General features: G+C 36.4%; 1 protein-coding gene across 1 annotated transcript in view; it reads left to right on the top strand.

Moving 5' to 3' along the window:
• CLVS2 (clavesin 2) overlaps positions 1-22,475 on the top strand; it is a 65,647-nt gene extending 43,172 nt beyond the window's left edge. Inside the window, exons 3-5 of the mRNA XM_015068262.3 lie at positions 8,009-8,119; positions 14,404-14,624; positions 19,708-22,475. Of these exons, the coding sequence (XP_014923748.1) occupies positions 8,009-8,119; positions 14,404-14,624; positions 19,708-19,795 (420 nt within the window). The 3' untranslated portion in view covers positions 19,796-22,475. The remainder of the gene's footprint in view (positions 1-8,008; positions 8,120-14,403; positions 14,625-19,707) is intronic.
• Positions 22,476-22,917: the final 442 nt, after the last annotated feature.

Raw genomic sequence — 22,917 nt, 5'->3', positions numbered from 1 at the left:
CTAAAAAAAATTAGAAGCACACACCAAAATGCTTAAATATTGCTTTTGTCTCTGGTTGGTAAAGTTATGAGTAGCTTTTTTAAAAAATTACACATTATTTGATGTTCAGAATTTCTACAATAATCATGTTCTCTAATTATACTAAAAACATTAACAGAATAGTGCAATATATTTAATCTCAGTATAATTTTAGAGAGAGAGTTATGGAATTAGAAGAGTAATTTCTATAGTGCACATAATAGTTGAAATTATGTGCTTCAAAAAAGTACCGTAAAGGTAGAAAAGAAAAACAAGCATTGAAAAAAGGCTAACAAGGGTTGATGGGGGAGTGGGGGAGAAGAGAAAATGGGTGATGGACCTTGAGGAGGGAACTTGTTGGGATGAGCACTGGGTGTTGTATGTAAGTGATGAACCATGGAAATCTACCCCCAAAACCAAGAGCACACTGCACACGCTGTATGTTAGCCAATTTGATAATAAGTTATATTTTTTAAAAAAGACTAATGAACTTGGTTTTGAATGAGTGAGTTACACATACAATTTTTGCCTATGCTCACACTGAGGATACTTCTTAACACACTTGATTGTTTTAGGAACCTTAAACAATCTTGTGAAACAAGACCAAAGTTGTGGATTTAATTCTCATGGAAGAGTTCATTTTGTTCATGTTTATGACTACAAACTGTACTGCAATTACACCAGACATTATTTTGATTTATGTGTTTTCAGATCTAACAATTTACTTGTAATAGTATTATCCTAACATGTAATTTTTTTATTTCATAAGAATCAATTAAAAAATTGAATAATATATTAATGGTTCATTTTCTAATTTTTCTTCTTGAATAGCTAGACATGTAAGGCATACATATTTTTGCTAGAAATATGTGAATAACTTACTTATGTATATTTGATACATATACATATATTTACCTCTCTATATAGTGCCCATAGTGTCAATATCTGTAATGTGTATATTGTTTATATGCCAATGAGGAGAAGGTAGAGGTTTTGCTTTGATTGATATCATTTTGTAATTGTTTGCAATAGCAATCAACTTTTAAGGAAACTCACATATTGCATGAAGGGAGTACTTCCAAATCTATCTTCTCCCAAAGAAAGATATTTACTTGAGCATATGGTCAACAGAGGCTTGGAGAAATGTTGAATTCCACTGGAGCTTTGGTGGGCCAAGTTTCCATTAACTCAAGCATTCAGGCAAGATAATCTGTGCAACCAGCACAACAAAGTTTACCACTCAAGAGGAAAATGAATGGAAGCAGGTGAATTGCCAAAAGCTTTCAGAAGGTAGAAATTCTGTTAACTTTCTTCCACCTATCTTGACTGCACTCTCACTAATTGCAATGTACTTCTTATTTCATTGTCTCCCGTGAATTACACTGTGGCCAGCAGAGTCAATGATCAGCATGCTGTATATTGTTATTTTGATTTATTTTGTACTATGCAGTGTTTTAGGACCAAATAACTACCCATTAAACCACATTATAAAATTGCCTTCATAGTCATTTCTATATGTGTAGAGTAAAAAAATAGATTGTTAATATGGTAACCCAGTACTTAGGAGGTGTGTTTAATGGCTAACAGCTATGGTTGGCTGTTAGCAGTCCTATTAAATGTTTCATTTTGCAGATAAGGAAATTGTGGCTCAGTTTACTTAAATAGTTTACTTAAATAATATCAGAATCTATTCTTTTCAAGAAACATCCACCTAGCTTTGCTATAGGACATATACACAAACACACAGACCCATGCACACATACACACACACGTTTTCAAAATGTTGGGAATGTGAAGATGAATTACACACAGTCTGGAACTGAGTTCGATGCACAAAACAGAAATCTCTCTGGATAGTTCAAAGACAAATGGATTTAAATACAGGGAGTTCACGCTTTAAAACCTCATTGGAAGAATGGGAGGGATGACAATGTCATTAGCAGACTATGTCCGCTTTCTTGGTTTTGAGGTCACAGCCGTGTAGATGTGATCTAGAGGTCAAGAAACTGCTGTCTCCACCCTCTCACTACTCCCATCCCAGGAGTCTCTCACTCTCCAAAGTGCCACCTAGGAAGTGGAAGGTAGTGTTCAGACACTGCCATAAACAATTGCCCCTCTAGAGCTTGCCTAGCAGCTGCCACTGCAGCAACAATGCAATGGTGGCCTCCGTATGTAAATGTAATGACTGGTTCTTTAAATCTTGCTGAAGGGCTTCTCATTGACAGAATGACAGAACGTTGTTATTTAGAATCGCAGTTGTAAAGTTCTTTTGTTTTAGCCTTCCATCTCCTGCCCTATGGGGTGGGGCATGAAGTGGGTGGAAATGGATGCCAGGCCAAGCACCAACAGACCATATACAACACACAATCGCACACTCAGAGCTCACAGTTTAGTAGTGGAGGCAGACAAATAGAAAATTTAAGGGTCTTGTGGCAAGTATGCTAAGGTACTTAGACACTGTGCTCGTGATGACAGAATGGACTTTTCACGGAGAGAGTAGGGCATGGAAAAATGAGAGAAAAGATCAAAAAGAGCTTCCTTGAGATAGTGTGGCATGAGCTAGGCCTTAAAAGATCAGCACAAGAAGACAATTCAAAGAGGGAGGAAGGCCATGTCAGGCATGAGGGAGAGAACAAAGTCAACATGCTATAAAACTGCACTTGAACATAAACAGACATGAAGAGGCTGCAGGGAAGTGACATGGTGCCAAACAGGGGAGTGGACACAGTGGGGTTTGGGTTTTTATTGTGGTCATGAGGGTGAATATGAAAATGTGAAGCTACACAGAGCTGAAGATATAAATACTGCAGGGCGTCGGGCATGATTGGAAGTGAGAGAATCAGACTTCTGGTTTCCAGTTCTGTTTGTGAGAAGCTTGGAAGTCGCCACTTTGTCTTAACAAGTAAACAACTGAACAGACTGAGAAATCAACAACTCTTCTTAGATTCACAAGAGAGGTGAGGTATCAGAGAACACCACTATCAACAAGACTGGACGGGCAGACAGGTGAACACAGGGAGTCTTGGCTTACTGGAGCAGAGACTCTTAACAGGAAACAAACCATGGTGAGAATCAGTGTCCAGCCTCATGAAATTTGAATGACAAATTGCTGGAGTCTCGTTGGGAATGAACTTGAGAGTTAAAAATTCCAGGGGGCCCAGTCATAGGGGGCCATTCACGCTTTTGTGAGATTTACTTCTAGGAGCTGGACCAGGTTCTCACAGTAAATATTAGGGAAAAATCCCCTTGTGTTTATGTCAGGGGGAAAGGAGAAGAAAACCTTTGAAATATGCCAGAGCACTCTGTTATTTTTACTGCCTTTTTCTCCAAGTTTTTATTTAAATTCCATTTAGTTAACATTTAGTGTATTATTAGTTTCAGGTGTGGAATTTAGTGATTCAGCACTTACATAAAGCACCTGGTGCTCATCACAATTGCCATCCTCTGTTCCTAACAGGGCTTGCCCTCAGGAGAAGCTAGTTAACCAGAGCATAATTTGCAAGGGTATTAATAGAACCTAACTGACCTAGGGGTAGGGAGATACCACACTCCAGCCTTCTGGTGGCAGAAGGGAAATACACAACTCTAGGCTACCTGTCCCACCTAAGAGAAGAGAAAAAAAACAACTGAGAAACACTTGGGAGTTCACAGTCCAGAGGCACAGACTCACTAAAAGACTGAAGCCTAATCATAGGACTGTGGAACATTTCCCTCCCATGACACCTCACCACCACATTACAGAAGGCCAATTTACAGCAGTTCCTTTTATCTGGTACATAATGTCTGGCTATCAAGAAAAAAATTATAAAGTATACTAAAAAAAGTCCAAAAACACAACTTGAAGAGACAGAGCAAACTGCTCTAATGGATAAAGTAGACAACATACAAAAACAGATGGATAGTATAAGCAGAGAAATGGAAAGTCTAAAAAAGAAAAAAAAATCTAGAGATAAAAAATGTTGTAACAAATGAAGAATGCCTTTGATGGAGTTACTGTTAGACTGGACATGGCTAAAGAAAGGATCTCTGAGTTTGGGAATATATCAATAGAAACCTCCAAAACTGAAAAGCAAAGAGAAAGAACACTGAAAAGAAAAATGGAATAGAGTATCCAAGGACTGGAGGACAGCTATAGAAGGTATAACATATGTGTAATTGTAATACCACAAGTAGAAGAGAGAGAGGAAGGAAACAAGGGCATCACAGTAAAGAGAAGGAAGGAATCAGGGATTATGTCATCCTTGTTTTGGACCTTGATGCCTGAGAGATGGCATTGAATCAGAATTTTAACCTGGATTAATTTGATTGCAAAGTCAGTGTTCTCCACTTTCACCCTGTCTTAAATGTGATTTGGTACTGATTAAGTCATTCTTTATGTAAAGATACAGTCAAGAATGCCCATAAACTCATGCTTAAGTTTTGTGTATATGTGTGCATATTCATTTTTCAATAGAAGCAGCATGGCCTCCGTGTGATTTTGTTTAAAAATCACAGTCTTAAACACTTGGCATAAAACTTGATAGCTGGTGTTTATTCAGTTTTGTTCTAGAGATTAAATGCTCATTCAAGAGTGTATTTTAAAAGCATTCCAAGTAGTTCTGCTTCAGGTAATGCAGTAGGTTAAAATTTCTTGAAGATCTTCCTGCCAGGAAACACAAAGGTGTTAGGTAAATCACAGCAAAAGAATCACACCTACCCCTCACCTGCCTCTGGACCCTGAGACAAGAACACAAAGTCTACTGAAAAAACAAAGCAAAACAAACAAAAAAACCCAGGGAATAAGTGAAGCCTGGGTGGTTCTGGAGGCAAATGTTGGCTGCAGGAGCCTACAGATTTAGTGTAATGATTGCCTAAAGTGTGGGGTGGGCAGAAGCAGAGACTAGATTTGCACTAGTTGAGGGTAAATGGGGGACTAGATGTGAGATTTTGCATTCCTCCAGGTGTGGCACCCTTAGGGAAGGTTTGTGCTAGGAAAATCACTGCTGGCTAGGAAACCTTTAGGTAAACCTCTCTGCCTTTCCCATAAGCAGGTGGGAAAATAATAATAATGATAATATTGGTATTAATAATAATGGTAATTATCTTCTGTGATAGTCTGAGGCCATAATTATCTCATGAGGCTGAGGTTTGAATATACACTGTACAATCAGAAACCCCAAGATGGGAAATTAAATTAAAGCCAAACTAGGTTGATGGCACTGAGTAGGAGCTGATACAGATCTCATCTGGGGAAAAGCATCCTCAAGCCAGCTCCTTCAGGATTCCCAATGGCTAATATTAGCCAAATATAAGTTCACCATAAACAAGATACTGTAAGCAAGATCAGTAGAGACAGTAAGCAAATTCATGTGCTCAAGGACTATAAAACAAAATAAGTATGTATTAATTAAATGGTTATGTTACTAAATAATGTTATTAATGATGGAATTAAAATAAGCAAAGACCAAGTAACTAGGGAATTAAAGTTACATGAAAATCTATTTTATACCCAATAAATTGGCAAAATTCAACAGATTGACAGTACCAAGTGTGGTATGGGTAAGAGCTGGAACTTTCCTCATTGCTGGGGGAAGGAGGGGTATAAACTGATATACTTGGTGTTACCAGTTGTGTAAAGCTGAAGTCTCTGCACTCTATGACTCAGTGTTAAAAGTTCAGATATATACCCCACATATACACTTGAACATGCCCAAGAGACATGTCCAAGAATGAAGTCTGCAGAGCAGCTGTACTGGTAATGGCAAAATAGACAAAATATTTGGAAAACACCATGCATTGACAATACAAAATAAATTGTGAGGTATCATACAATGGTATACTATACAATAGTGACCATGAACTATACCTATGCATGTAGAAAACTCAAATACAGGAAACCTTAAAAACAATGTTATGTGACAACAGAAAAATATATTCACTGACATTTTGATAAAGTTTAAGTAGTTAGAAAACTTAACTCTCTCTCTCTCTCTATATATATATATACACACACACACATATATATATACATACATATATATAAACACATATATCCCTAAAATATATATATATATACATGCCAGCAAAAACTATAATATATAAAAATAAATAAAATATATAAGATATAAACTATAGAACAAGTAAAATATTATATTTATATATTTATAATGTTTAGAAAATAAAATATAAACAAAAGAATTACAATATAAATTTTAAAATGTAGAAGATCAAAGAATAGGAATACAATAAACTTTAAGGTTATTAACCATGTTCTATTTCTTAAGGTGAGTGGAGGGCACATGGGTGTTTATCTTAGCATTCTCTTTATTGTATATACATTATTTTCTTTTTATGTATAAAAATGTCATAACTTAAAAACATACTATGTCTGTATTTCTATCTGATTCATTTCTATTATTGTAATAACTTCTTGATAAATGAAAACTATATATTTATAAAAGAAGTAAGACACTGGCATTAAAGGAGACAAATTTTATCTTTAGTTATTCTTATTTATTTATTTATCTAGTACTGTTCTCTTTTTATTTTTTAAGTTTATTTTTATTTATTTTGAGAGATAGAAAGGAAGTAGAGGAGGGGCAGAAAGAGAGAGAGAGAGAGAGAGAGAGAGAATCCCAAGCAGGCTCCACACAGTCATTGCAGAGCCCGATGTGGGGCTCAGACTCACAAACTATGAGATCATGATCTGATCCGAGATAAAGAGTTGGATGCTTAGCTGACTGAGCCACCTAGGCAGCCAGTACTGTTGTCTTTTTATAATGTGTTAGTCTCAGAGATAGATATCGCTTGGCAAAAAAAAAAATGCTTATTCGCTCTGAAAATCAATATGCAAAACCACTAATTAATTATTAATGTTCCAAAGTGTCCCCCCAAAACTAAAATATTTTAATGGGGTTATGCCATGTGTGTTTTTGACTAGACAATCTTGTTTAAGAAAATATTAAATTAAAAAAATGCATCTGATTATTTCAGTTCCTTTACTTTTCATTTGTTCCCATTCATGCTCTAAATAGAATCCAGAAGAATGCTAATTATCATGATACGCCTTGAGAGAGACTTCTAGTGATATAGCCCTTTTTTTTTTAAAGAAGACTTTTGTAGTCAGTTCAGTGTGGAATTTTTCAACTAGTAGCAAGAATCAGTCCATTTATGTGGCTTCCTCAAGTGCACTGTGAGATGTTGTAATTCATTCAGCTGAAGGATTCCCTTCATAATATAGAGTGAATGGGATGCACCTATTTAGTTACAGATAGGAAGAAAAGCCCTCTCTACCTCTCTACATCACTTCAGATTTGAACCTTACACAAGTGAGTTCTTGTTGAAGAGGAGGGTGGCTTTCTGACAGGCCCGTTTTCATCCTGTGGGGTGAGCTCAAAGGGTTTTGACTTAATTTAACCTAGCAAAATACAACCCCAAATTTCTTACACTACAACGCTAACGTTTTATTTTGCGTAAGTCTGTTTCCCCTTTTTTATGGCTGAGATAAGGGAAGGAGAATGTTTACAATGAAGTTGACAAAATAAGATAAAGTGAGTTTTGAAATATGATGGTGCTCACATTGTTGTTGACTACAGTGAACTTAATAAAATATTTTAAATTAGGTACACTTTAATATAAATATAAATGATTTAAATACAACACTTATCTAACTAGATTCAGTATTTGACAAATAAATAAAAGTATTTATTTCTTCTTCTTGGCCTATAATGACTGTTAACAGTTTGTAGGCTTAAAATATGGCACTCTTAAAAGCGCTGAAGTTAGCAATTAACTGTTCTTGAGAAGGATTTGCTTTATTACTATTGCTTCACTTTCGGTATGAACATTATAATGTTTAATATGGTAAGGGTCTTTGTTATTCATCTTAACTATACAAATAATCTCATTTAAGTGTGTGGAATAACAAATTTATATACCATATGATTTCCTTAAGCCTTCTCAATATATTAAAGCATGTTTTGATTTTTCTCCCCGCTTCGTGTTACTCTAGGATAGTTTCCCAGCACGATTTGGAGGAATTCATTTTGTCAATCAGCCATGGTATATCCATGCCCTGTATACCGTGATCCGGCCTTTCCTAAAGGAGAAGACTCGGAAAAGGGTATTTGTTTGTTTCTTTGTTTTTATACTTTTTTCTCCTCCCACATTCAATGAATTATGATGCATAATGTGTATATAATATCGGGTGTGGTAAATGTACCTCTATATTGCATATAAATATTCAACATACAAGATATTTAAAAATTCTTAAAGACCATATAAAAGAAATATTCAAAAGCCCGCAAGCCTGCTTGTCTATTTTCCCACAAATTGGGAGAACATGTCAGTACATTCATGATAAAGCCCCAGTTTAAAGTAAAAAAAAAAATTATGCCATGTTACTAGATTGTTATTAGTACACCTAATTTCAAGTAAGATCTAGAGAAAAGTTATTATTTTATTAGTGGATATATGAATGCTAGTTATTTCACAATGTGTATCATATTGAATACAGTGAATTTTGTGAAATCTAATATAATTTTGTAGTGATCATCATGATCGATCACACATTTCAGAAAGAATGCTGATGTTTAAAAATATTAATATTTGTTTAGATTGCAAGTTACTTGAGTTCTAAGGCTCGGTTTCATTTAACAATGAGGATATTCAAAGTACATGCAACAAAATAATCATTTTTTCTGCAAATAAGATGATTTATATAAAGCGTTTAGCACAGTGCATGGTACGTGATAAATGCTGAACGCATTTCTCATTATTAATAATACAGACTTTAAAATGTGTTTTAACGCACATTATTTCATTTTAGCCTCCAAAAGTTTCTGAAGTGTAAATTTAGTAAGCAGTATCTCCTATCTCGGAGCTAAGGAAAGTCTTAAGATGGAGCAACTTGCTTACTCAGTTCCACAGCTATAAAGCTCGTATAGGAATCCAGACATCTCCAGATTTAGAGCTATTTTTACCACCGTGCTGTGACCAATTTTCAAACGATTAGTTCCAAAGTAAAGTATACTTTACTTCTAAATCTTTATTGAATGCAATTTTCCATGTTTCCCAATGAATGAGAAGGCACTTCAGGTATTTCCATGCAATGTTGTAGAAGCCTCCTTGTGAGCATAAAAGCGAAGTAATTGTTCAGTATGTGTTTGTATCAAACATTAGTGAGCAGAAGGTCTTCTGGATATGAGTTTGTTGAAAATGTTTCAGTAGTTTAGGAGGAAGAATTCTGTAAACAATTATAATTTATATCAGGAATAGTTTCTACCAGTGAGAGTCAAATTAATTTACTAGAATTAAGAAAAGTGTATTAGATTTAAGAATTCAGAAAAATGTGTTAGAATTCAGAAAAATGTATTGATGTGCTTCACAAGTAACACTTTCAAACTTTGTTTTATGAAGAGATGATCAGGTGATCCAAAACACCTGCTGGGGCTTTTAGTACGCATTATACTAGTGAATGCTTCTGTAGTATTCACTCTATGCCACATGCTGTTCTAAGTACTTTACATATGTTAACTCATTTAATCCTTACAACAATGGCTCAAGGGGAAGCATTGTTATTTTTCTCCCTCTATAGATGGGAAAATGAGTTACAGAAGGTTAAGCAAATTGCTCTAAATCACAGCTAGGAGGTAGTAGAGCTGAATATGTGGATTTATGGGAAAGACAGTGCCAGACAGAGGGCATAGCAAAGACAAAGGCCCTTAGGTAGAAACATGCCTGGGATATACACTTAGCAAAAGCAAGGAGGCTCAGAAAGCTGGAGCAGAATGAGCTGCTGAGGAGGGTAGTAGAGGATGGGATAGAAGGGGGTATGGCGTGGCAGATCACATGGGGCTTTGTATTCCATTGCAAGGGTCTGGGCTTTCAGTCAGAGTGAAATGAGAAATACTTTGAAAGACTATGAGTACAGGGATGACTTGTTCTGAGCACAATGTTCTGCTCTGTTGAAAAAGACTAAAGAGGATCAAGTCTAAAAAATGAGGAAAGTTCCAGGTTTGCGGTTATTTGAGTGAACTGAACAGTTTTGACAATGCCTAGAAAAATTCTTTGGTAGCATTATTCCAGATGGAAGTGAGGTATCTGAGCTTTACCATTTTAATTAAAACTATATGACTTATAAATAGTTATAGGTTAAAACACTTTTAATTTTTACTTAAATAATTAATGTAATGTACAAAGCAATTATATTTCTTTACAGGTATTCCAAGTGATGCATTCAGCATCACCACATTACTCAAACACTTCCTCAGATGTTATAAATCTATGCTGTGAAAAACTGGTAAAAGAAAACTCAAGGAATAATTGTGAATCTTTTGTCACAAAAAGGAAACACCTGATTATCTGTTTGTTTGTTTGTTTGTTTATTTATTTATTTATTTATTTATTTTCATTAAACGAAATCTGACTTTGAGTCTCCAACATGCTGGACGGATAGGCATATGAACCCAAAGTGGTAGAAGGGTCCCTTCTTCCCCAAATCTCATTGATATCTGGAGTCTTTCATGCAGAACCAAACTTCCCATCCATCATGGCCACTTGACATCTTCATTGTTGAAGCCAGTACTAGTTCCTTGAATAAAGGTTTCCTTCTGCTCCCAAGTTATCTGTAATTAAGCTAGAAACCAATGGCTAGGCTTCAACTCTCATGCACCCTTCAGCTATTCTAGGGCTGTGGTCTTGCCACTCACCAAGAGATGACAGGATATAGCTTTCCCTACTGATGGGTACAGATTTCCACCTGTGCCTCCATATGGTGGACTCTGCTATTCCTTGCTAATTCCCAAATGTATTTCACTTTCCTCCCTTCCACTCAGGTCACTTGCCATAATCTCTTTAATGGCATGGTTTAGGGAAATAAAATAGAAGCATTATTTAGGCTAATTCGTAGAATTGTAAGGTACACTGAAGCTAGGGAGCCCACAAAGACAAGACTTCCTGAATGAAATGGTGGAAAAGAAAAATATAAGGAGAAAAAAAAATAGCAAAACCTTAATAAATCATGCCGCTATCAACAACTAGTTAAAACAAAGAAATATCTAAAGCAAAAATTAAATAGTTGGATTATTGCAATGCATCCTTTTGCCCATCCCAGAGGTGCATTCACATTTAAGAGTTCTGGAATCTTCATATAGTATATATTTTTCAAGAAACCTTGGGTTTGGAGACATGACAGTATTTTATGAATTGTCAAAACAGTAAATGCACAGTAAAACTAAGTAAACTATATAATATGCTAGATGGTGAGAAATGATATAAAGAAACATGATGTAGGGAAAGTGAACAGAACTTTCCAGGTTAGGCAGGGTTATGATATTAAAAAGGCTCACCAGAGGAGGTCTTCCTGAAAGGAGACTTGCAAGAAAAGGCTTGCAGGAGATGGGAGAATAAGCCATAGGAATATCTAAAGGCAAAAATCCTCAGACAGAACATCCATTGCAAATGTCCTGGGACAAATGCATGCATGGTATGCTTTATCAGGAAGTAAAGGGGTAGGTGTGTTCAAAGAAGAGGTTTATGGAGGACCTTACAGGATTTACTCTTTGAGAAAGGAGAAGCCAATGGGGAATTGTGAGTGGAATAACATGATCTGACATGGTCATTCTGGCCGCTGTGTTAAGAATAGAGCACAGGTGGCCAGAGTGGCAGTGGGGAGAACAATTGGAAGGTTAGTGCAGTAATGCAGTTTGAAGGATGATGATAGCTTTATTTAGGGTTGTAGAGGCGGAGTTGGTCACGTGTTCAGATTCATGATATATTTTGAAGAAAGAACCAAAAGGATTTACTGACAACTTAGAGAGGAATTAAGGATGGGTTGAAGGTGTTAGCCTGAGAAATTAGAAGCAGTCATACCACTAACTGACATTGAAAACAGGGAGGAGCTGATTTTGAGAAGAAAGTTGTGAGTTCAGTTTTGGACATATTAAGTTTGAGGTGCCCATCGAACTTTTAAGTGGAAATGTTAAGTAGAGAGTAGAAATAGTGATATAAATTTCAAAGGAGAGGTCTGGATTTGATATATAAATGTTTCAGTGTATGGACAATATTTAGGTCCACTGGACTGAATGAGGTCACCAAGAAGTAAGTACACTTAGAGAAGAGAACAAATCCAAGAACTGAAGCCTGGAACTCTGTGACATTAAGATGTTGGGATGATGAGGAATAATCAGCAAAAGAGACCGAAAAGAAGCATCTGTCAAAGTAGGAGAAAATCGTGAGATGCTGGGAATGTTTCAATGAGGAGAGTCATTTATATCCAGTGCTGTTGAGAGTTCAAGAAAAACAAAGGCTGAGAATTGGACACTGAATTTAGCAATGAGAAAGAGCCTGACAAGAACTATCTCCATGTTATCGTGGGAGGAAAAGCCTGTTTGGACCGGATTCAGGAAAAATAGGACTAGAGTATTTGGACAGTGAATATAAACAACTCCTTTGATGAGTTTTGTTATAAAGAGAAGGAGAGAAATAGAAGAATAACTGGAAGTAGAAATCTGGCCGTGAGAGGTTTTGTGTGTCTTTTTGAGAGGGAATGGAAAGAGAAGAGTTGGCAGGTTTGTTCTCTAATGGGAAAGATCCACCAGACGGAGGAAGTGCGATAATGTGAGAGAGACTGGAAAGAACTGCTTGAGCAGCATAACTGAGTAGAGGAGAGAAGATGGATTCTAGTGCACAGGTGGAGAGGTTGGCCTTTGTAGAGTTTATCTTTCCATTGTACTAGAAGCGGAGGCACAGCATAGGGACACAGATGCTGGTGGGTGGGTCTCATCTGGTTGCCCTATTTTTTCAGTGAAAGAGGAAGCAAGGCCAAAGCTGAAAATGATGTTGAGGGAGGAGGTAGCAGAATGTTAGCAAAGAGAGAGGAAGTAGTGTGCTAGGATTACATTTACCTCCCTAAGGATTTATGATGATAACTCATGCGTGACTTGAAAGGAGGTTTGTTACGTGAAGAAACACATCTAATGAAATAAGATTGTATAACTAATAAAATAAGAGTTTCAGGTGCCAGAACTCAACTTACCACCGGCCTCAATTATTTTAATTTCTCCTAAGAAGAACCTAAGAGTGTGTGTGTGTATTGTGTGGTGGGGGTAGGTAAGGGGACTGTTGTGCTCTGCAAAGAGGAGTGGAAGTGTGTGAAGTTTGCAATTGGCCCGATGTACTTGGCAGCAGATGGCATCTTCGCCCTCTGTTGGCCCCACATCAAGGATTTCAGGCAGCCATTTCCTCTGCCTATTTTGGCCAGTGACCCTCTCTCACCTGCTTTTACTGGTCCATAATCTGTTGAAATTACTTGTTGATTGATCATTCCCATCCCTATCATTTTGTTTGAATACTGTAGACTAGTTTTTCTTTGTTTTCCCATATATTTACTTTAGTGGACTTTAAAAATACAGACAGCGAAGATAAATATATTAGCCTGTTTGTTCATCATGAACCTGAAATATGAATCACTTTTAAACTATAAGTGACTATTTCTAAGTTACTTATAAACTATAATCCTTAAACAAATGTTCTATAAATTATTTGAGATGACAACAATGCTTTTTCAGAGAAGACCAATCTATAGTTTTGAGATTGAAATGAAAGAAGAGGAAAGAGGTAGTAATTCATGGAGGAATAAATCTTGCATCTGTAGCTTGAATAATTTTCCAGTTAAAAAAAAAGCTAGATGTAGACAGTAATACCAATAATTAATGTATACATAATCTTTACATTTTCACTCCATTATTTTATTTTTATTTGAACAATAAATATAGAAACCACTAGTAGAGAAGATGCTGGCAACATTATAGAACTTAAGTCCTTTGGGATGTGAACCTTCACTCAACCTTTCATTATGATGATGCTAATCTACTTTTATTTACATTACACACTTTGCATTACAAAGCAGTAATTTAGTGGTTACAGTGTTCTTATTTTTATTGATGATAAAGAAAAAGCCAAAGTAGTAACAGCTTTTGGGCTTAATAACTTGCATGGGCTCTACAGTTGATGAGTCCCTTATGAGAATGGTCTATTTTAACAGCATTCATTATGCACACCATTAGCTTTGCACAACTAACATCAGGATGATGTACAGATCAATATGCACATTGGATTCTACTCATGACCTCAAACTATAAATTTTGGGTTCCAGCTCTTTAACCTAACCACCCTCTGACTTTCTAGAAACTACTTAAAATTCCTATGCCTCAGGATTTTTATATGAAATATTAGTATAACTATACCATCCCTGTCTGTTTTACAGAGTGGATGAAGGACTTAAATATTTTAACAGACATGGAAAACCCTTATTTTTGCTTTTCCTAGCCTCACTCCCTGCTCCTAGCCTTTGGATTGTATTTATTCTCCTGTGTGTGTTTCCCCTCACCCTTGTTGCATTTGTAGATATTTTTGCATGGTAACAACCTGAACAGTCTACACCAACTAATTCATCCTGAGATCCTGCCTTCTGAGTTTGGAGGAATGCTGCCCCCTTATGATATGGGAACGTGGGCAAGAACACTGCTAGATCACGAGTACGATGATGACAGTGAATACAATGTGGACTCCTACAGTATGCCTGTAAAAGAGGTGGAAAAGGAACTCTCTCCCAAGTCCATGAAGAGGTATGCTGGAGGTGGCTGGGAAGTGGGCTGGAGCCAGTGTGAGGGTGCCCCCAGTTAACTCCAGGTTTTATACTTTTGGGGAATATATATTTGGTGGGATTTTAAATCCTTTTATGCCTCCATCATTAGATGTCTAAGAAAGTTAAGTCAAAGATAAAGTCATACAAGGTAATGTCAGCACAGTTTTGTTCCATATTCACAGAGACTCTAACAAGGCTCTTAACTGAATGAGCCACCCAGGCGCCCCTCAACCACTTGGTCTTAATCAACTCTACATCCTCCTCATTCTGGTCACTGCTTATCAGTCACTTCCTTTATTTTTTTGTCTGTCAAATCACTGACTTTATTTAATTCTATTTCCTCTCCCCAAATTTAAGCTTCATGAAGACTTCAGTGGCTTTGTCTGTCCTGTTCTCTGAATTGCCAGTGCCTGAAGTAGGGCCTGGCACAAAGAGAGGGTATTCACTGGGTACTAGTGGAGTGAATGAAGGAGTGCTCTGCTGTCAGTGGCCCCTTTTAGGTGCCATGTCCAGAATTGAATAGGTGACATCTGATGCTATCACTACTTGCATTTAGGTTCCAGAACCCTAGCTTTGTCCTCAGTGGCTTCCTTTGATTTCTGTTTTTGACTCTATTGCTATGGTTCAGGCAGCGAAAGCACATTGCTGAGTCATCTTGAGCTCCCTAACACTAGAAGGCTCTTTACTTACAGATCCATATCCTCATAATTCTCTCTTTCTGTGTTTAGCTTTTTCCTCCAAGCAGACAATTTTAATTGATTAACACCATCTTGTTAGATTTGGCTCAGTCTGTCCACCTTTTGAAGTCTTTTTGGGTCTTGATTTTCTTCTCCAATTAATTAGGCCATTCTGTCCTCTGACGACTTGGCTCACAGCACATTGACCTCCCAACCCTGAGTTTCTTGCTTCTGACATGGATTGATTAGAATTTCAGACATCCTTTGTTTGGGGTAGGTTTTGTATTATGTGAAGTTCTTAGGGTGTTATCTGAAAACTTGTGAAGAATGAGCCTAAGAAAGTTATTTCACTTGAGTCTCATCTTCTCTAAGTCAGGGAATGGCAGTTCCCTGTTAAGAATGGGAGAAAATTGTCTCCTTTTGTCTATTTTCCCCCCCAGTTTTATATTATCATTAGATTGAGAGGGAAAAAAAATCATTACTTCACCAAAGACTTGTAGATATTTCCTCCTTTGGGGGCATTTAGCTAGAGGTGTAGGAAGAAGACTCTGCCTCTGTGTCAATTTGTGGAGGAATACCATGGTCCATGAAAAGATACAAAGTTCAAAAGATTGTGGGTGTTTCAAAGTGGAGGAATGTCTTTTGCCTTATATCTCTAGTACCTAGGATAGTGCCTAGGGTAGGCACGTAACAGTTGAGTGAGTAGCAATATTAATATTGCCATGGTAATATGAGCTCTGATTTTTTTGAATAATATTCCACATCTGTTGTTACTACATGTCAAACTCCATCTAATGCTTTGTATACATTGACTCGTTTGCTTCTATAAATAACTAATAGGTTAGTACTATTCCTCTCTCATTGGTGAGGAGATCCAGATAAAGAGAAGATAAATAACTCCCACATGTCACATAGACACAAAGTAGCACTGCTAATATTGGAACACCAACAATCCAATTCCATCAGTCGTTTCCTTAACTGCTACCATTTGTGACCTGCCAAAGTATGTGCTGGACTTTATGCATGCATTATTGAGTTTGATCCTTAGTACATCTGTATGATGTAGGTGTTGTATTCTCCCTCTTACAGTTAAGAGAACAAAATCTAGGAAGTTTAAATAGCCTTCTCATAGTCACAGAGCTAGCAAATAGCAGACCTGGAATTGGAATCCACTTCTGTCCAAAATCTATCCTCTTAAACACAAGTATAATGCAACATTGTGGGTGCATAATAAATGAATAAATTACAACTGAGTGATTAAGTTTAAGTTATTGGGATTCATGCAAAAAAAAAATAGAAGTTATTCATTGCAAAGACAGTAGAGGCTATGTGGAGAAGGTTCCCATATACTATGAGTTAATGATAAACAACTCCTTCTATTGTAGCTGAAACAGGTGCATTCACTTATGATCCTGCACAATTATGATCCTGCACAAATATGAGGTACCTGAGTGGCTCAGTTGGTTAAGCATCCAACTTCAGCTCAGGTCATGATCTCACGGTTTGTGAGTTCCAGCCCCACATCTGGCTCTCTGCTCTCAGTGCAGAGCCCACTTAAGATCCTGTGTCTCCCTCTTTCTCTGCCCCACCCCTGTTCATGCTCTTTCTCTCCGTCAAAAATAAATGAACTGAAGAAAAAAAAAAAAAAACAAAAACGCCCTGCTGTTTTGTATAACACAGCAAAAAAAAATCTGGACTAAAATAATGGTACACTTGGGACAATTAAATACCAAAAAATCTTAATCGGAAATCGTTTCTGCCTGGCTTGTTTTATTGAGGAATTATTCTACATATGGAGCCAACATTCATCATCCAACAATTTTGATACTGGTAGTTCATGATAAAAGCAAACTAAGAATTTAATCCCAGGTTGAATAGTGCACTGTAATTTAAAATATTTTATTAAAATAACCATATTCTCTAATCACTTTTTAAAAATAGTCAAGGAACTTAAGGATTTAAAAGACTGTATGTGTGTGTGTGCACATGTGTGTGTATGATATATGTTTTCATAGAACCTTTTGGCAAATGCTTAAATTGTGCACTTTATGCTGCCTGAAGAGCTTTGGCATGTACTTATTCAATATTATTAGGTTATGCTTCAACATTCATAGAATAAATCTAATTGGTGAGAATTTTAAAATGGATTTTCTGTTAAGAATTTCTTTTTTATAGGATAAATGGCTTTATCTTTATTACTCTTGCTTTTAAATGCTTAATACCAAACTTCTTTCAGTTATGGAAACTATTTATTGGGTAGAATTAAAGATATTAAGATCCTGTTGTGTAACAGACTGATACACATTGTGTTCACTGTAAGGAGAGAAACTGATCATGTCCCTGCTTATGGAATTTACTAGTAGTCACGTTAATACTTTAGTGCAGGGCATCAAATGAAATTTTTTTGTTTTAACATGGATTTTTCTTAGGAGACCATTTTTTTGTTTGTTTTTAGTTGAGTCCAAGTAAAACAGTGTTAAAGGTCTAATTCCTAAGTGTTTTGTGCCATTTTTCACTGTGTTAAAATGTTATTTTATTCATCAAATAAATTATTTTTCCTAAGATATGGGGCGCTTGGGTTGCTCAGTCGGTTAAAGGTCTGACTTTGGCTCAGGTCATGATCTCTTGGTTCCTGAGTTCGAGCCCCGCATCGGACTGTGTGCTGACAGGTCAGAGCCTGGAACCTGGCTCGGATTCTGTGTCTCCCTCTCTCTCTCCGCCCCTCCCAGCTCATGCTCTGCCTCTCTTTCTCTCCAAAATAATAAACATTAAAAATTATTTTTCTGAAGATAAATTATTATTGCCTTTAAAAATGATACACAATCTTTTATTCCTCCTTTTCTTCCTCCTTCTTCTCTCCTTCCTCCTCCTTTATTTCCCCTTCTCCTCCCTGTCCCTCTCCCTTTTTTTCCTCCACTGTCTCTCTCTCACCCATCTGCTCATTCAACTTTAGTTGGTCTCCTTTCTGATATACACATGTATAACCTATTACTGAGATAAAAGAGTGAAAATGACTTAGGAAATAAAACATTCCTATTTTAATGTCCTCCCCTTTCTTTTCACTCCCTCTTTAGAGATGAATTTAGGTTTATTTAAATAAGAGAGTCAATTAATCAGTTAATCCTATAATTATTTTTGCTTTGATAATTAGTTCCATTGCTGTTCTTTTTCATTAGCATGTGCAGTTGTATTTTAGCTTACAGTCTTTTTTTTGAGAGTTAATGAGGTCTGCTAAGAGGCATATTGCCACAGCAATAGCCAATTGGCTGGAATGCAGCAGCGGGGGGGGGAAATTCATTGCTGAGGAGAATTTTAAAAGGGCAGCTGCTTCTTTAATGCCATAGCTATTAAGAATGCAGTTTCCTGCCATAACAGTAGTATGTTTCATTGACTTTCCCTCTGCCCAGTTTCAAGTTGTTTCCTAATGATGAATTGAGATATAATCCCTACCTACTATCAAAGGCATGTATAAGGAGTTCAAATGATTGCTCTTGTAATCACAAAGTGCTGCTGCCTCAACAAGAGGGATTTTTACTCTTTTAAAGCCTTAAATCATTTCATGAAACTTTCCAGAGTAAGACTGATTTTATTCAGATGCTCTGGTGGGAAATTTAACAAAAGCTCACATTCAAATTTTGATTCCTTTTCTTTTCCTATTGTGGTCATCCAAAATGAAAAATGATGGTTAGGGACGCTTGGGTGGCTCGAATGTTTGAGCAATGGACTCTATTTCCACTCAGGTTCTGATCTTACGATTGGTGAGGTCTAGTGCTGCATGGGGCTCCACGCTGATAGCGCAAAGTCTGTCTTGGGACTCCCTCTCTCTGTGTCCTTCCACTGCTCTCACTTTCTCTTTCAAAATAAATAAATAAATAAATAAATAAATAAATAAATAAATAAACAAACATTTTAAAAGGTGGTTAAAATGCACATTCGTGTTGAATTTGTTTCCAAGAGCTCTTTAAAACAGGAACCAAGCCTCCTATCACTTCTACACCATTTCTCATAACAATAGTTTCACTGTAATAATTTTCCACTTGGGGATGTGCTATTATCATCCATCTGTCCTACGCTATAAATTCTCACTCTCAAAGAAAAGACTCTTGATCGATTGGGAAGAGTAGAACTTAAGCCTATTATGGTACATTTAGAATTCTTTGCTGCTCATTATTTTATTTAGAGCTCAGAGGGGATTTTTTTCTCCCTCTGATGCGAAACCTATGGTAAGCATGTCCCTCTGTTAACGTGCAGCATTCTCAGTTCATAAAGCCTTTGATGTAGGGAAGATAATCCGCATCCATGAGAGCAGTAATAATGGAGAAAAGACGGAGAAGGGAACATGATTATTTGGTAATAACTCTCTGACATTAGCCTTATCATTTCCAGATCCCAGTCGGTAGTGGATCCTACAGTACTAAAACGCATGGATAAAAATGAAGAAGAAAACATGCAACCTTTGCTCTCTCTGGACTGATAAATTCTCTACACTCTCCATGGATTAGAAATGGAAGGTACTTGTTTTCAGCAACAGGGACAGCACTGTGGAAGAATGACCAGCTGGAAACTTATTTATTCATGTTAATGTAGCATAATATATAATAAGGCATTGGGCTTTCCCATTTGCCTGAACCATGGGTGCCCTGGTCTGGAGTTAAAGAAAAAAGTCAATAATTTATTCTGTAAGTGCCAAGTTCTTTGTAAATATAATGTAATCTTCATGTCACGTTTGTAAACTTTGGTAGTAACTTAAATTGGAAAAGATTGGCTCGAGACCATACCAGTGATATGAATTATAACAAAAACCAGAAAAGACACATACGCAATGGAAGCTAATTAAATGTAGCCCTGTTTCCTATGAAGCCATATTTCAGCTATCATAGTGATTGTTTCATTGTTTTTCTCTGAAATTGTCATATTCCAATGTACTTTTAATGGACACAGGTAACTAGATGATTCTAGGAAATTAGTATGATAAGTGTATTTCCTGTCTAGTGATTTTCATTTCACACAAAATGTGTCCTAGTGACTATCACTGGCCTTGAATTTTGTAGACAAGGAATGGCAGAGGAGCTGGTAAACTAAACACTTGAACTCTTCTATGTTGTTTAATTCCTGGAGTCTTGTGAAAGGATATGTTCCCCATATTAAGATGTCGAATTCTGAAAGAGAGTGGATTTTTTTTTTAACTGCTGTCTTCACAACGTGTCTTTTATTTAAGACCCCATTGTATCGTTTCTCGGCCTTTTGGCTAAGATCAAATGTAGTATTTAAGACCCCATTGTATCCCTGTCTAATGTACTTTAAGAACATTCCCCCCCCCCCAAAACTCTTTGACCAAGAGAAAGAGAACTCATATGTGAATAGTGTTTTGACAGCTAATTTTGGGCATAAAAGTTGCCATGTACGGATAAGGGGCTAGTTTCTAATTCTTGTGCACTGGTTGGAAACATAAACATATATATTCACATGCACATATATATTTTTATTGAGCTCTAATAAATTCCTGATGTGACAGGCTTATAAAATAAATCATACATATTCAATGGTCTTAGAGATGTTATAAATGATTATGTGAGATACTAACTCTGGAAAACTACTTCTGCTAAAGTTAATGAAAATGATGTTTAGTGAAATAGACTTTCAGTGAACCTGTTTAAGGGAATTCCAATTTAATTTGTAATGCAATCTTGAATCTGTGCCATTTTAGTGAAAAAAAATTTTCCTTTAAAAAACAACAGGTCTCAACGTAACATAGGTTTTAGGTGACCAAGAGTAATACAATTTTTCTCAAAAATCCAAGTAATTATCTTAATGACTCTGTAAGTACAGATTTTCTTTTCAGAAAAGACTGAAGGAACATATTGCATCCATAAGACATAATGAAAGCTTCTGAGGGCATCTGAGATAGCATATTATAATTCAAATCTAGATGTGGAATCCTTATGTTATTTAGTTTTTATTTCATAGAAATTGTACAATTATAGCACATTTTAAAAATCTTACTTTAAATTTCAAATCCCAGTGTGAAAAAGCAAGATTTTTACCACCTCTTCAGAGTGACAATTTTTGAGATCGAAAATTTACCACTAAAATATTCTTTTGAAAGAAACATATCTCAAGGAGCTCTGGAAACCAACAGAAATAAAGGCATGTAGCAGCTTTTATATATTTTTGGCCAAAAGCTTCAAAAATTCCAGTGACAATTCTATAGCCAAAAGTCTTAAAATCAAGATCAGGACACCAATCTGCAGTCTCACTGATGGCCTATCTAACATTTGTAAAAATATATAATCTATACATAAATAATATGATTGAAATACACCTTAGAAATGCCAACCTCAAGGAAGTGCAGAAGAATAACAACTGTCAGGTACTCTGCCCTGCCCATAAATATGATAGAGATTAGCATGACCTGGGGATAAAAAGCCACAGCAACTCTTATCTTTGTTAGAACCCTACCCATGAGATTCTTACGTTTTTGCCTACCTGATGTACATTTTATAGTCTTGGACTTCATATACTACAGAAGCAAGTGTTAGGCAATAGGATGCATTAGGATAAAAGAGAAACAAAGTACAGAAGGATTGTCAACTTTTCAGTCTCATGTGTTTCTCTTGAAATACACTATTTATTGGCATTTTTTAGGATTCTACCAGCTTCAGATGTCAACCAGTATAGCCAGCTTCTTTCCCCTCTCATAAGGCTAGTGTCATATGTAAAAATAACCAGAAAGGCATATTTTATGTGTATACATACCTATCTAAGTATGATTCCCACTCTCTCCCTTGCCCAACATCTGGAAACTTCATTTCCCATTGCTGTGTGTCTGTTCTTCTTCAAATGAGCAATTCAGAGTTGGCTGCATTGTGTAAAATATTTTTAAGTGAATGAAAAAATTACAACAATGATGCCTTTTGAAATTGCTTTATCTAGTTCAATCTGTGAGTAGACTCGTTTCCAGGAATGTTTTTGGAGCTGCTTGGTCAAGGGATATTTGGTCAACTCTATAAATTTTCCCTTCAGCACCAGCTAACTTGCACCATTTCGGGATGCTTTTCCCTGATGCGATATTCTGTGTTATATCTATTGTCACATAACTTCATAAATAAGCACCCCCATATTCTTTCAATTTAATTGTGATAGTCCTCTCTCTCTCTGTCTCACACACGCCCACATACATACACACACCACACACACCACACACACACACAGCTGTTTGCCCTCATGGATTTGCCTATTTTGAGATCTATGCTTTACTTTTGTAGCCGTCGTTATTGAAAATAGTAGACATCAAAGAATTACACATTTCATTTGGAATAGGCCAGTTGTTCATACTTCTCGCACCCTGCCTGTTCTGCCAGCTAGTTCTTATATCCTTTCTTCCTTCCATTGTTTCAGGGGCGGCTGCTTCCAAAGCTAGTTTAAAAATAAATAGCTTTCCTTTTATTGTCAGTGATATTTATACACATTTTTGCCTGATATTTTTAAAGGAAGAGATTATCGTGAAAATACACTCTAAGAAATATGAAGAAGTGCCTCTTTAAAAATGAGATAAAGCAGTGATACTAGAATATGGATTCTATTTATATTCTCTTT

The sequence above is a fragment of the Acinonyx jubatus genome, chromosome B2 (assembly GCF_027475565.1).
Source record: "Acinonyx jubatus isolate Ajub_Pintada_27869175 chromosome B2, VMU_Ajub_asm_v1.0, whole genome shotgun sequence".
NCBI lineage: Eukaryota > Metazoa > Chordata > Mammalia > Carnivora > Felidae > Acinonyx > Acinonyx jubatus.
This window is presented reverse-complemented; position numbering and strand designations above follow the sequence as displayed.